This window comes from Heterodontus francisci, chromosome 4 (assembly GCF_036365525.1).
Source record: "Heterodontus francisci isolate sHetFra1 chromosome 4, sHetFra1.hap1, whole genome shotgun sequence".
Classification (NCBI taxonomy): Eukaryota; Metazoa; Chordata; class Chondrichthyes; order Heterodontiformes; family Heterodontidae; genus Heterodontus; species Heterodontus francisci.
Genome location: NC_090374.1, coordinates 202,838,301 through 202,854,345, shown reverse-complemented (window position 1 = coordinate 202,854,345; position 16,045 = coordinate 202,838,301). Strand labels below are relative to the sequence as shown.

At 46.2% G+C, this 16,045-nt stretch overlaps 1 protein-coding gene across 1 annotated transcript in view; it reads left to right on the top strand.

The window, feature by feature from the left end:
• The first annotated feature begins 234 nt into the window (after nt 1–234).
• frem1a (Fras1 related extracellular matrix 1a) overlaps nt 235–16,045 on the top strand; it is a 356,873-nt gene continuing 341,062 nt past the window's right edge. The window contains exons 1-2 of the mRNA XM_068030756.1: nt 235–338; nt 13,279–13,737. Coding sequence (XP_067886857.1) covers nt 13,507–13,737 — 231 coding nt within the window. The 5' untranslated portion in view covers nt 235–338; nt 13,279–13,506. The remainder of the gene's footprint in view (nt 339–13,278; nt 13,738–16,045) is intronic.

Below are 16,045 nucleotides of genomic sequence, written 5' to 3'. Positions count from 1 at the left end.
TTTGTGGGTGCCTAGCTTGTTGGTTTTATTAAACGTAACTTTCCTTGTAAAAAAAGACCTGTAGTTCAGTGAGGAAATCTAGAGACTAAGCATAATGCAGAGAACATTGCTCAGATTTATGAAGTAAACCAGAGTGGTTTGGCTCACTTCTGTGAAGCCCTCTGAATGCTGAGGACAAGTAATTATTATAGCGCAGAGACAGGCTGTGCCTCTGGCAATCACTATGTAATTTAAGCCAATAGAAGCATCTCCTGTAGCTCTCCTGCTCATAATCCTATGTGTTTCACCAAAACTATTGGACAAACTGAATGGAAGTTGGAGATCTCTGGCACATTCGAGTGAGTATTTAGGAAGACTATTTACTTATGGATTAAATTGTCTATTCTACAATCATCGCAGTTCAAACTAATCGCTGATTCACAGTTTGAACAGTGATAGGAATGAAATGTCTTAACTGAAAATTCTCGTGTCCAATGTTATGAAATGTTTGTTAAGGAATGCCACCCAGTGGAGGGGAAGGGAATTCAGTCTTTTAGAAAGCAGACTGCAAGGTTAATAGTAACAGACTATAATCAGCAGAAATACAACATTTAAGCCCTGTACCTTCATAGTCTTTCTGATAGACTATAGTTTACAAGGTTTGCATGTTTCATATTTTATTGCGAACTATTCAGGAGGTTTTGCAAATCTGTTGACAATTGAGATTGTATAGACTTTGTTCTCATCCAGTGGTGTAGACAGCTATGGTATTCTCCATCTAATTAACTTTCAAAAAAGACAGAAAAAAAACCTTGTATTTATATAACACTGAGCAAGACCACAGAACAACCCAATTCACTTCACAGTTAAGTAAAGTCTGTTACACTGTTACAATGTAGGGAAACACAGCAGCTAATTTTGAGCACAGCAATGTCCCACAAATAGCATTGAAATAAATGAGAAGGGATGTTCATTGAGGGATATAAATTGACCAGAAGAATTCTTCTCTCTTCCCTAAATAATGCCATGGCAGACAGACAGGACATCAGTTTAACATCTAATCTAAAAGGCGATGCCTCCAACAGTGCAGCACTCCTTCTGTGTGTACTGGAATGTCAGTCTAGATTACATGCTCGAGTCTCTGGAGTGGGTCGTTTTCTTCTGTGTCAAAGCTAAAACCAAAAAATGCAAGCACATTAAAGCAAACCTGGGAGGGTGGTGATGGGAGGGTGGTGGTGGGAGGGTGGTAATGGGAGGGTGGTGGGTGGTGGTGGGAGGGTGGTGATGGGAGTGTGGTGGTGGGAGTGTGAGGGTGGTGGTAGGAGGGTGAGGGTGGTGGTGGGAGGGTGGTCTTGGGAGAGTGGTGGTGGGAGTGTGAGGGTGGTGGTAGGAGGGTGAGGGTGGTGATGGGGGGGTGGTGATGGGAGGGTGGTGGGAGGGTGGTGATGGGAGGGTGAGGGTGGGAGGGTGGTGATGGGAGGGTGAGGGTGGTGGTGGGAGGGTGGTGATGGGAGGGTGGTGAGGGAGGGTGGTGTTGGGAGGGTGGTGGTGGGAGGGTGGCGATGGGAGGGTGGTGGTGGGAGGGTGGTGATGGGAGGGTGGTGCTGGGAGGGTGAGGGTGGTGGTGGGAGGGTGGTGGTGGGAGGGTGAGGGTGGTAGTGGGAGGGTGGTGATGGGAGGGTGAGGGTGGTGGTGGGAGGGTGGTGATGGGAGGGTGATGGTGGGAGGGTGAAGGTGCTGATGGGAGGGTGGTGGGAGGGTGGTGATGGGAGGGTGGTGGTGGGAGGGTGAGGGTGGTGATGGGAGGGTGGTGGGAGGGTGGTGATGGGAGGGTGGTGATGGGAGGGTGAGGGTGGGAGGGTGAGGGTGGTGATGGGAGGGTGGTGGTGGGAGGGTGGTGATGGGAGGGTGAGGGTGGGAGGGTGAGGGTGGTGGTGGGAGGGTGGTGATGGGAGGGTGGTGGTGGGAGGGTGGTGATGGGAGGGTGGTGATGGGAGGGTGGTGGTGGGAGGGTGGTGATGGGAGGGTGGTGATGGGAGGGTGAGGGTGGGAGTGTGAGGGTGGTGATGGGAGGGTGGTGGTGGGAGGGTGGTGATGGGAGGGTGGTGGTGGGAGGGTGGTGGTGGGAGGGTGGCGATGGGAGTGTGGTGGTGGGAGGGTGGTGATGGGAGGGTGGTGGTGGGAGGGTGAGGGTGGTGATGGGAGGGTGGTGGTGGGAGGGTGGTGGTGGGAGGGTGGTGATGGGAGGGTGGTGGTGGGAGGGTGGTGGTGGGAGGGTGGTGATGGGAGGGTGAGGGTGGTGGTGGGAGGGTGGTGATGGGAGGGTGATGGTGGGAGGGTGAAGGTGCTGATGGGAGGGTGGTGGGAGGGTGGTGATGGGAGGGTGGTGGTGGGAGGGTGAGGGTGGTGATGGGAGGGTGGTGGGAGGGTGGTGATGGGAGGGTGGTGATGGGAGGGTGAGGGTGGGAGGGTGAGGGTGGTGATGGGAGGGTGGTGGTGGGAGGGTGGTGATGGGAGGGTGAGGGTGGGAGGGTGAGGGTGGTGGTGGGAGGGTGGTGATGGGAGGGTGGTGGTGGGAGGGTGGTGATGGGAGGGTGGTGATGGGAGGGTGGTGGTGGGAGGGTGGTGATGGGAGGGTGGTGATGGGAGGGTGAGGGTGGGAGGGTGAGGGTGGTGATGGGAGGGTGGTGGTGGGAGGGTGGTGATGGGAGGGTGGTGGTGGGAGGGTGGTGGTGGGAGGGTGAGGGTGGTGATGGGAGGGTGGTGATGGGAGGGTGGTGGTGGGAGGGTGGTGATGGGAGGGTGGCGGTGGGAGGGTGGTGATGGGAGGGTGGTGGTGGGAGGGTGAGGGTGGTGATGGGAGGGTGGTGGTGGGAGGGTGGTGATGGGAGGGTGGTGGTGGGAGGGTGAGGGTGGTGATGGGAGGGTGGTGGTGGGTGGGTGGTGATGGGAGGGTGGTGGTGGGAGGGTGAGGGTGGTGATGGGAGGGTGGTGATGGGAGGGTGGCGATGGGAGTGTGGTGGTGGGAGGGTGGTGATGGGAGGGTGGTGGTGGGAGGGTGAGGGTGGTGATGGGAGGGTGGTGATGGGAGGGTGGTGGTGGGAGGGTGGTGATGGGAGGGTGGCGGTGGGAGGGTGGTGATGGGAGGGTGGTGGTGGGAGGGTGAGGGTGGTGATGGGAGGGTGGTGGTGGGAGGGTGGTGATGGGAGGGTGGTGGTGGGAGGGTGAGGGTGGTGATGGGAGGGTGGTGGTGGGTGGGTGGTGATGGGAGGGTGGCGATGGGAGTGTGGTGGTGGGAGGGTGGTGATGGGAGGGTGAGGGTGGGAGGGTGAGGGTGGTGATGGGAGGGTGGTGGTGGGAGGGTGGTGATGGGAGGGTGGTGGTGGGAGGGTGGCGGTGGGAGGGTGGTGATGGGAGGGTGGTGGTGGGAGGGTGAGGGTGGTGATGGGAGGGTGGTGGTGGGTGGGTGGTGATGGGAGGGTGGCGATGGGAGTGTGGTGGTGGGAGGGTGGTGATGGGAGGGTGAGGGTGGGAGGGTGAGGGTGGTGATGGGAGGGTGGTGGTGGGAGGGTGGTGATGGGAGGGTGGTGGTGGGAGGGTGGCGGTGGGAGGGTGGTGATGGGAGGGTGGTGGTGGGAGGGTGAGGGTGGTGATGGGAGGGTGGTGGTGGGTGGGTGGTGATGGGAGGGTGGCGATGGGAGTGTGGCGGTGGGAGGGTGGTGATGGGAGGGTGGTGATGGGAGGGTGGTGATGGGCTGTGGGGGAGAACTCATTTGGTCATTATATGTAACAACATTCAAAATTTGTTGCTGAAGATTTCGTCTAGCAAAATTTTAAATACAATATTTTAAAAATATGTTTACAATTTTTTCAGGAATACAGCAGAGGAAGGTTTTACATTTGCATTTGCAATGTTTCTACAGAGCAGTTATTTTAATGTTGATTTCACTTTGCTAACAGCAATAAACATCCTTTTTTTTCTTAAGCCTATTGGACAAAAATATCTTTGCACTTGCTGGTTCATCCTGACCGCCATTGGCAATGTGGGTTGAAAAGTATTGTTCTGGATTCATTTCAAGCCCCTGTGCTTGCTCGACATCATGATACGAGTGCCTTATGCATGTGAACAGGCCACAAACAGTCTGTGCAGATGCTGTATATCATGATCAAGTCAACAGCCAGCTTATATGGAAAGCATCTTCACTGTTTAAAAATACTGCATAATTCGACCACTCTCCTGTGTACAGTAATTTAAAAGCATCTGTAGTGACCTGTGTTCTGAGCAAGCCTCACAGTAAAGGCCTGCTCGGGTCTGCAAAAAAAAAACCTGATCCCAGCCCAACAGAACCACATCCAACCTGAGTCCAACCTGGCCCCTGTCCTTCCATTTTTTCCTGCGCCCGACCCGACCAGGCCCAACCATCAGTTAACCTACCTTCCATTTTTCACTTTGTTGTTGATCGGCACAAGCTTAAAGTAACTAACAAAACCACCTTTCTAGTCCAAAAATTACATTAACAGTGGATCCACCTCCCTGTAATAGAGCGCGTCCGATCTGGCCCGACCCGACCCGACCTGAGCCCGAATGCCAGACCTGAAAGTGCATCCCAACCCGACCCGAACCGGACGCATGTCGGGGCCCATTGGGTTCAGGTCGGGTAGCCGGCCTTTACCTCAGACCCAAAACATTAACCTTTTGGATGTTGACTGGAGGAACTGAAGGAAATCTGTATTAGTAGAGAAATGGTGTTGGGGAAATTGATGGGACTGAAGGCCGATAAATCGCCAGGACCTGAGGAAATAGTGGATGCATTAGTGGTCATCTTCCAAGATTCTACAGACTCTGGAACAGTTCCTACAGATTGGAGGGTAGCTAATGTAACCCCACTATTTAAAAAGGGAGGTAGAGAGAAAACAGGGAATTATAGACCAGTCAGCCTGATGTCGGTAGTGGGGAAAATTCCAGAGTCCATTATCAAAGATTTTATAGCAGAGCACTTGGAGAACAGTGGTAGAATCGGACAGAGTCAGCATGGATTTATGAAAGGGAAATCATGCTTGAAAAATCTACTAGAATTCTTCGAGGATGTAACTAGTAGAGTTGATGAGGGGGAGCCAGTGGATGTGGTTTATTTGGACTTTCAGAAGGCTTTCGACAAAGTCCCACATAAGAGATTAGCGTGTAAAATTAAAGAGCATGGGATTGGGGGTAGTGTATTGCGATGGATAGAAAATTGTTTGGCAGACAGGAAACAAAGAGTTGGAATAAATGGGTCTTTTTCCGACTGGCAGGCAGTGACTAGTGGGATACCGCAGGGATCGGTGCTGGGACCCCAGCTATTCACAATACACAGTTGAGGCCAAAACATTGTATGTTTTCAAGAAGGAATTAGATATAGCTCTTGGGGCGAAAGGGATCAAAGGGTATGGGGCGAAAGCAGGAACAGGTTACTGAGTTGGATGATCAGCCATGATCATAATGAATGGCGGAGAAGGCTTGAAGGGCCGAATGGCCTACTCCTGCTCCTATTTTATTCTATAACTGAGCTGATGTGCATTTTCTGTTTTTATTTTTGATTCTCAGTTTTAGTTATGTCTCTGTGTTGTACAATAATATTCATGTTGCTTATCATTATGGCCACATGGTATGGGCTGTGGGTGGTTGAGGCATTCTCATCTCTTCCCCATGGTGATCGCATAATTGCTGTTTCATACCTTCTTTGTTCCAGAAGAAGACATTCAATTCCAGAAATTTTTAGGATGGGGTGCAATCGATACCTCTTAGCTTTGAAGATTTGTCCTTTATCTTTGTCAGGCAGTTTAAATACACAAAGAACAATCCGCTATTCTCTGGCAACCATTTTAGACCATTGTTCTCTTTTTAAAATAAAAATTCATTTAAAAAAAAAAGCAAAGCCAGTTTTTCAGAACTCTTCGGAGTTATTCCATAGTTTATATCATTGCACTTCCAGTCTGTGTGACAATGTGAATCAGGGGGAAAACTCTCCGTTGGTTGGAGTCATACCCAGCGTAAAGGAAGATGGTTGTGGTTGTTGGAGGCCAATCACCTCAGCTCCAGGACATCACTGCAGGAGTTCCTCAGGGTAGTGTCCCAGACCCAACCATCTTCAACTAGTTTATCAATGACCTTCCTTCAATCATAAGGTCAGAAGTGAAGATTTATGCTGATGATTGCACAATGCACCATTTGCAATTTCTCAGATAGTGAAGCAGTCCTTGCCTGCTTGCAGCAAGACCTGACCAACATCCAGGATTGGAATGATAAGTGGCAAGTAACATTTGTGCCACACAAGTGCCAAGTGGTGCCCATCTCCAACAAGAGAGAGTCTAATCACCGCCCCTTGACATTCAATGGCATCACCACTGATTAGAAACGTAACTGGACCAGCCACATAAATAATTTTGCCTACATGATCAGGTCAGAGACTGGGTATTCTATGGCGAATGACTCACCTCTTGACTCCCCAAAACCTTTGCACCACTGACAAGGCACAGTCAGGAGTGTATTGGAATGCTCTCCACTTTTCTGGATTAGTGCTGCTCCACGAGAGTTCAAGAAGCTGGACACCATCCAGAGCAAAGCAGTCTGCTTGATTAGCAACAACATCCTTAAACACTTACTGCCTCTACTGCTTCTACCACCGGCACTATGTGGCTGCAATGTGTACCATCTATAAGATGCACCAAGGCTTCGACAGCACCTCCTAAACATGCGATCTCTAGAAGGAAAGGGTGGCAAATGCATGGGAACACCACCATTTCCCAGTTCTCCTCTAAGTCACACACCATCCTGATTCAGAAATATATCACTGTTCCTTCATCATCACTGGGTCAAAATTCTGGAACTCCCTATCTAATAGCATTGTGGCAATACCTTTATCACACATCATAACTGGAGCTATTCAAAAAGTTAGCTCACTGTCACCTTTTCATGGGAAATTAGGGATGGGTAATAAATGCTGCCTGCAATGCCCACGTACAATTAATCTTTTTTTTAATTTAAAAATGTGTCAGGTGTTGGTCAAAACGTTAGACGACTTTTTAATCATTCGGAAGCTAGGAAGTTCATGAGGGTAATCAGGGTGATTTGGGTTCAGAGTTTCTCTTATATACTGTGAGTAAATGTCTGTCTGCAGTCTCTCCAGCTGATGACATTTATCTTCATCATGATGTTGTTGTGTTGAGAATCACAGATGTGAAGGTCTGGTGGTAGTGAGAGCCACAGCTCAAGACCAATGGTAAAACTGCTTCCTCGTTTTCATGTCACCGGGAAGGCTGAAGTAACCCAATCTCCCATCAACAAGAACAAACACAACTTGCATTTATATATCACCTGAAACATAGTGAAATGTCCCAAGGTGCTTCACAGGAGCATTATCAAACAAAATTTGATACTGAGCCACATAAGGGCAGAAACTTTGGCAAAGAGGTAGATTTTAAGAAGTGTGGTAAAGAGGTAGAGAGGGATTTCCAGAGCTTAGGGCCTTGGCATCTGAAGGCATGACCCCAGTGGTAGAGCGATTAACGCTGGGAATTGGAGGAGTGCAGGCGTCTCAGAGTGTTATATGGCTGGAGGATGTCACAGTGAGAGGAACGGGTGAGGCCATGGAGGGCTTTGAAAACAAGGATGAGAATTTTAAAATCAAGGCGATGTTTAATCAGGAGACAATGTATGCCAGGGAGCACAGCGTGATGGGTGAATGCGAGTTAAGATATGGGCAGCTGAGTTTGAAATAGTAAGCTTATGGAGGGTGGAAGATAAGAGGCTGGCAGGAGTGCATTGGAATAGAGATCACAAAAGCATCAGCATTCTCAGAGTGTCATTCTAAGATCAGGAGCTATTGGACAGTTAATGGAGGCAGATATTCAGTGGTTATCAATGAGAAGGAGCAAATCAGATTGCAATCTGATAGATGGGGTCAGATTTCATACTAACGTTGACACCTAACTCTACCTCTTCACAACTCTGCCACTGCCAATGTGATGCCAGACTGAAATAAAAACAAGAAATGCTGGATTCACTCAGCAGGTCTGGCAGCATCTGTGGAAAGAGAAGCAGAGTTAACGTTTCGGGTCAGTGACCCTTCTTCGGAACTGACAAATATTAGAAAAGTCACAGATTATAAGCAAGTGAGGTGGGGGTGGGGCAAGAGATAACAAAGGAGAAGGTGCAGATTGGACCAGGCCACATAGCTGACCAAAAGGTCACAGAGCAAAGGCAAACAATATGTTAATGGTGTGTTGAAAGACAAAGCATTAGTACAGATTAGGTGTAAATACACTGACTGCTTGTCTGACATCTTTCTCTGCTCATTATCTCAAGCTGAAGCAGATTGTTTGCAATCCTGATGCCTATTTGGTCTTCAGCTGAGCTTCCAATCTTTATATCTTGCCCATTGCAAGGACTGCCTATTTTTTCCTCTGCAATATTACCCACCTCCACCCTGACTTCAGCCCAACTGCCAGTGAAAACTTCAACCATGTCATCTCAAAACTTAACTATTCAAATGCTCAGCTGGATGAGTCACATCCTCCATAAACTTCCACTCATCCAAAACTGCTGCCCATATTCTATCCTGCATTAATTCCTGCTCGCACTTCACGCAATTCTTTCACAGTCAATGGGCGTTGATGGCTTTTGATGACCGTGATGACAAAACCATTTTAGGTAATTTAATCAGAGAGCACCCCATTGTTCCGAAGAAGGGTCACTGACCCGAAACGTTAACTCTGCTTCTCTTTCCACAGATGCTGCCAGACCTGCTGAATGAATGCAGCATTTCTTGTTTTTGTACCCCATTGTTCTGGCTGGACTGGGGAATCACCTCTGTCTCCAGTCTGCCTTTGGCTTCTCATGTGCAAATTGTGTGTGACCATCTTGGCTGCTCGCTGTTCTGTTTTAAAAAAATTATTGTAACAATCTCAGTAAAAGTCTCAGGCAAAGTTCCACACAATAAAATTCATATTTCCATTTGGCATGTGGGGTTTCCGTCACATTTTGTGCATGGTATTTTTCTTGGGTGTAAAGTAGATTGTCAGTACATTTTGTGCTGAGTTGCAGTCACTTTGCTCAGTTGTAAGTGATATAAAAGATATCTTCTAATTCTTCAGCTCCATAGAGGAGAGCTGAGGTTTTTTTTTGTTGTCATCCGTGATTGTAAAACCTGCCAATGTGCCTTTGAAACATCGCAGCCACTTTTGCCAACGTGAAGATTCAGATAATGGATCTGAATGTACATCAAAAGTTGTTAGATTGGGTATTGACAACGACTTATTGATCAGCAATGCAGTGAAAACGTGTGATCAACATCTGGGATCGCGTTCCTCTCAGAGGAAACTTCTCTGCAATGATCCGAGATTATTATTTTTTGACAACACAAAGGTTGGTGGAGTTGCAGATAATGATGAGGATTGTCACAGGATACAGCAGGATATAGATCGTTTGGAGACTTGGGCGGAGAAATGACAGATGGAGTTTAATCCGGTCAAATGTGAGGTAATGCATTTTGGAAGGCCAAATACAGGTGGGAAGTATACAGTAAATAGCAGAACCCTTGGGCGGCACAGTGGTGCAATGGTTAGCACCGCAGCCTCACAGTTCCAGTGACCCAGGTTCAATTCTGGGTACTGCCTGTGTGGAGTTTGCAAGTTCTCCCTGTGTTTGCGTGGGTTTCCTCCGGGTGCTCCGGTTTCCTCCCACATGCCAAAGACTTGCAGGTTGATAGGTAAATTGGCCATTATAAATTGCCCCTAGGTAGGTGATAGGGAAATATAGGGACAGGTGGGATGTGGTAGGAATATGGAATTAGTGTAGGATTAGTATAAATGGGTGGTAGATGGTCAGCACAGACTCGGTGGGCCGAAGGGCCTGTTTCAGTGCTGTATCTCTAAACTAAACTTAGGAGTATTGACAGGCATAGAGATCTGGGCATACAGGTCCACAGATCACTGAAAGTGGCAACGCAGGTGGATAAGGTAGTAAAGAAGGCATACAGCATGCTTGCCTTTATCGGTCGGGGCATAGAGTATAAAAATTGGCAGGTCATGCTGCAGCAGTACAGAACCTTAGTTAGGCCACACTTAGAATATTGCGTACAATTCTGGTCGCCACACTACCAGAAGGATGTGGGGGCTTTGGAGAGGGTGCAGAAGAGGTTTACCAGGATGTTGCCTGGTCTAGAGGGTATTAGCTATGAGGAGAGGTTGGATAAACTCGGATTGTTTTCACTGGAACGACAGAGGTGGAGGGGCGACATGATAGAGGTTTCCAAAGTTACGAGTGACATGGACAGAGTGGATAGTCAGAAGCCTTTTCCCAGGGTGGAAGAGTCAGTTACTAGGGGACATAGGTTTAAGGTGTGAGGGGCAAAGTTTAGAGGGGATGTGCAAGGCAAGTTTTTTTACACAGAGGGTGGTGAGTGCCTGGAACTTGCTGCCGGGGGAGGTGGTAAAAGCAGGTACGATAGCGACGTTTAAGAGGCATCTTGACAAATACATGAATAGGATGGGAATAGAGGGATACGGACCCCGGAAGTGAAGAAGGTTTTAGTTTGGACAGGCATCAAGATCGGCGCAGGCTTGGAGGGCTGAATGGCCTGTTCCTGTGCTGTACTGTTCTTTGTTCTTTGATTGGATGATTTGTTTGGAGAGATCAGTGTGTGTGTATACACTGTACAAGCTTCCTGTGTGTTTCTAACACAGTCTCCAACTTAAAATGCTGTCTTTAGAAAGAAAACAAAAAGCTTTCAAAAATGTCATATCTGAAAGCAATGTTTCCTGTTTTTCACATCTGTTTTCTATTTATCTTGTCGTTATTGTGGTGTTCTGGAAAATTGGCGGCACAGTGGCGCAGTGGTTAGCACCGCAGCCTCACAGCTCCAGCGACCCGGGTTCAATTCTGGGTACTGTCTGTGTGGAGTTTGCAAGTTCTCCCTGTGTCTGCGTGGGTTTTCTCCGGGTGCTCCGGTTTCCTCCCAATGCCAAAAGACTTGCCGGTTGATAGGTAAATTGGCCATTAGCAATTGCCCCTAGTATAGGTAGGTGGTAGGGAAATATAGGGACAGGTGGGGATGTGGTAGGAATATGGAATTAGTGTAGGATTAGAATAAATGGGTGGTTGATGGTCGGCACAGACTCGGTGGGCCGAAGGGCCTGTTTCAGTGCTGCCTCTCTAAACATTCAGCTGAGTTTAGGAAGAGATCTGAAGCAGAGACTACATGCTGTTGAACAACCTTTGCTTTCAATTTCACTTTTCTGGCTCATGTGTGTTGTATGGTAGCTTCAAGTGAGCAAAATTCACAATGCAATTTTTAAAAAACACTACAATCGGGAGCATTAGAATACCATCTGAAATTGCAGGAGTTATTCTACATAATAATAGCAAGATTTTCATTTGAAATACTTTAACTATTCCAATACCACATATATGCAACTAAAATAGTGATGGAATCCAGTGATAATTTTATTGTATAGTACAGGAAACAAATACATTAGTTTTATGAAGTAGTTCCTGAGGTCTTTTCTACAATTGCAAGAAAATTTACCATTTGCTAAAATTCATAGTTGAGTCCGAGAGGCAGTGGGAGGAAGGAAGGAAGTAATTAAAGAGGGGTGAAAGCACTGACCGGCATGGTCAGCAGTTTTACTGTGGAGCTGGGGGAATTCCTCCTGCCTCCACATTAAGATAAATAGAAAAACTTGAAAGTTACCTTTTGGCTGGTAGTCTCCAGCAGTTCCTAGAAAGACTATTCATTTGGCAGTTATGCGCCTGAGAAAAACTGTCCCATGCAAGCAGTGATCACTTGGAAATGAATTTCACAAAGAAGCCAGAAACAGACATTAGGTCCTCGATTTGCGTAAATAATGGGTCTAATGCCAGTTTCAGGCAAGTGGTATGTGGCACATTTGCACACATTACACCATCCTGATTCCTATGTGCTCATTTTTCACCTGAAAAACATGCATTGTGCAATCAAATTTCTAGGCTAATGTCAGAAATACAGATGAAAGGGAGAATAAAAGGGAGATTTGCAATGTTATTGTGCTTTCACAACCTCAGAATTGTGTGAAATGCTTTTCAGCCAATGAACTTCTTTTTAAGTATAGTCACTGTTGTAATTTATGAACTGTGGCAGCAATTTGTACACAGGGTCACACAGGGTGGCACAGTAGTGCAGTGGTTAGCACTGCACCCTCCCAGCTCCAGTGACCTGGGTTCAGTTCTGGGTACTGCCTGTGTAGAGTTTGCACGTGCTCCCTGTGACTGCATGGGTTTTTGCCGGGTGCTCTGGTTTCCTCCCACAGCCAAAGACTTGCAGGTTAATAGGTAAATTGGCCATTGTAAGTTGCTCCTAGTATAGGTAGGTAAGAGAATGGTGGGGATGTGGTAGGAAACATGGGATGAATGTATGATTCGTATAAATTATTGGTTGGCACAGACTTGGTGGGTCGAAGGGCCTGTTTCAGTGCTGTATGACTCTATGAAAGGGCAATGCGACAATTACCAGATAACATGCATTTAGGCATTAGTTGTGGGATAAATATTGGCCTGGACATCAGGGAGAACTCCCCTGCCCTTCTTTGGATAGTGACATGGGATCTTTTATGTCCACCTGAGAGAGCTGATGGGACTTAGGTTTAACATCTCATATGATGGTTGGAAGATGACCAGCCAAAAGCCTATATTTTAAATATTGTCTTCCACATGTTAAGGTTCTGCCTAAATGAGGAACTGAAAGTAGCAGCTGTAAGTTTACAAAAACATACACTTTCCCAAAAAATTTACGATTGTAGTAGATGTGGCAGCTATTGACATATCATATGATAGAGATGTTCATTTGATTTCACTCACGTTGGTAGTAAGCAAAGTTTTAAAGGAAATTTTATTTCATTAGGGTTCAAGATCATTATATTTTTCACTTCCTCAGTCAGAAAATCTGTTGTAATGTTTTGTTTTAAGTAAACTTGTAGAGTGAAACTTTACTGAATTCTTACTTTGAAGAGCATCAATTCTGGGGCTGCCCTGATGGTGAAGTGCATTGGGACATAATAGCAGAGTATCACAGCAGTCGAAGGATACAATGTTTATTTGCCAATGTTTATTTGTCAATATCAACCCTGTTGCCTTGGAGATGCTTTGAGCACAAATCCTCCAGGAAAACTTAGTAGAGTGTCACATGTTCAGAGTGACATTGACTTTGGCCTGCGAACAGCAGGAAGAAAACAATGCATCGGCTTTCGAAACAAATCACAAAAAAATTATTATTTTTTATTTTGCAGGGCTGCAGGATCGTGAATTATTCTGATATACATCCGCTATTGACACTCCTGAGCTTTGCTTTGGGAGATTGACTCTCCAAGATTCACCTCCAACCCTGGCTAATACCTCTCTTTTCAGAGAAAGCTTCATCACACTGTGCTCTGCTTTGATGGAAAGTGAATTGAATAGCAGATTGTGAAGAGCTGAGAAGTTTGAAGGTTTTGTTACTCGAGCCTGACTCAGTGAAAATGAAGCATTACTGGAAACAGCCTGCATTTCTTCTGCATCTGTTCCTTTGGAGATGTACTGCACCCTCCTTTGTCCAAGTGAATCGTGGCATAACAGTTGCCAAGGGGCAGTCTGTGTTTCTTTCGGAGGAGGACCTGCGGTTCAACATCCCAAAGGAGAAGGACAGCTGCAAGGTGGAGGTGGTCATGAATGAGCCAATCACACAACGAGTCGGCAAGCTTACCCCCCAGGTGAGATATCAACAACTGAACATTTCTCTCTGTTGAGGCATCATTATAGTCCTGTGTAAGATGGGGACTTTTGTTAGTCAAATGAAATAGCTCACAGAAAGCTCCCCAGTATTCTGCCACATTTTCATATCTCTGTAAACTTCTAAATACAACAGGAAAAGCGTGAGCTTATTTAAAAGTCAAAAGTCTGACCCAAGTTGGGCAATTCAAATGGTACCTTTACAACTGTCGAACATTGTTTCAAAGGTTTAACATGGTAAGATTCACAAACATTTATGTCTGCAATTTCCACAGGCATTTTTCCGATTTCCTGTTATAATTTTAGTGCATGATTGGCAGAAGCCCTGGTGCAACAGCGAAAATGCACATTTCTATAAATTTAAAGCTCAAGCTCAAGGGATTTAAATAGGAATTCTATGCCTGTACTGCATTCCTGTCTGTGCTACTTGATGCATAGGTGTTATTTTCTATGTGTATTGAGCATCGAAATAAAGCACTCAAAGGAATGTAGTCCAAGTGCATCGTGTTTATATGAGAACTTCTATATTTAAGTGACCTTTGCTGCATTTTGTGAACACATGCCACTTTGGAAGTATTGCCAAATGATTGCACATTTCCAGATTTCATGGAACCCTGGCTGTGATGACAAGAAGACAGCACCCTCTCAATTCAATATATTTGCTTAATATTTTCAACTAATTGGATGGATAATATCCTTGTATACCAGGATACCATACCTTGCATGGCCTCTCCGGATGGCATTGTCCATTTGATGCTTATTTGTGCCAAATTATGGGCAGTTTTATTCTGTGGGCCTGCACCTGTTGTAGGTGGACCGAAACTGTTCAAACTCATTATACACAGGATCCTTACAGATGGTAGAGATTTGCATCTAATACATCTGAGTTCACTTCAAACTGAGGGTCCAGATGTGAAATTGCAGAATGCTAACACTATACACCACCTTATTAAAGGGAATACTCGACTTTTCCTTATGATATGTCAATATCTGGCACATCTAGGTTTTCTTGATGCCCAGTTGGGCAATAGGGGGCAATGGTGGCATAGTGGTAATATCACTGGACTAGTAATCCAGAGGCCATGCTCTGAGGCATGGGTTTGATTCCCACCACAGCAGATGGCGCCATTTGAATTAAATTAATAAATCTGGAATTAAAAGCCAGTCTAATGGTGACCATGAAACCATTGTCGATTGTTGTAAAATCCCATCTGGTTCACTAATGTCCTTTGGGGAAGGAAATCTGCTGTCCTTACCTGGTCTGGCCTACATGTGATTCCAGACCCACAGCAATCGCCTCTGAAATGGCAAGCCACACTGTCGACAAGGGCAATTAGGGATGTGCAATAAATGCCAGCCTTGCCAGTGATGCCCACATTCCATGATCGAGGGGGAGACATGTCTAATTTCTCTATTAGCCTAGTGGAGCAGGAGATGTAAGGTTTGCCAGGTGGTCTTGCAATGTTATCTACTATTGGGCTCATTTTAGATCTTGGAATTATCTGAATCCAATGTCTTGAATTAACTGCAGAGTATGCATACAAAGCCCTCCCTGTGAGCTGAAACCCAACCAGTTAGATTCCTTCTGGAAAGTTGATAATGATATTTCTCATTGGTTTCCACTTATGGGTGGCTTGTGATCTATTCTGCTACTGGAGTCTTACATTACTGATTTTCAAACTGTTGTCCTACTCAGAAAACTTTCAAGATGAATTAGAAATACTGCAAGCCGAGTCATTTATTCTTCAGAATTAATACCAATCCTTGTACGAAATTTGAACAAAATCTTTTAAAAGTATTTTTAGTGTGTTAGCTGTGGCTTAGTTGGTATCACTTGTGCCTAAAATTCACAAACTTTTGGGTTCAAGTCCCACTCCAGGACACGAGCGCAAAAATCAAGGCTGACACTCCAGGACAGTAGTGAGGGTGTGTTGTACTTTCAGATGTGAAACCAAGACCCCATCTGCCTGCCCCGATGGATATAAAAGATCTGACGACACTATTCTGAAGAAGAGTTATCTTTGGTGCAAAAACAGAAAATGCTGGAAATACTCAGCATGCCATCTGTGGAAGGAGAAACAGAGTTAATTAAATGAATCTCTCTCCACAGATGCTGCATGAACTGCTGAATATTTCCAGCATTTTCTGTTTCTGTTTCAGATTTCCAGCATCCAGAGTATTTTGCTTCTGTATTAGTTATCCTTGGTGTCCTGGCCAATATTTATCCTTCAATCAACATCACAAAATCAGATTGTCCAGCCATTATCACATTGCTGTTTATGGGAGAGC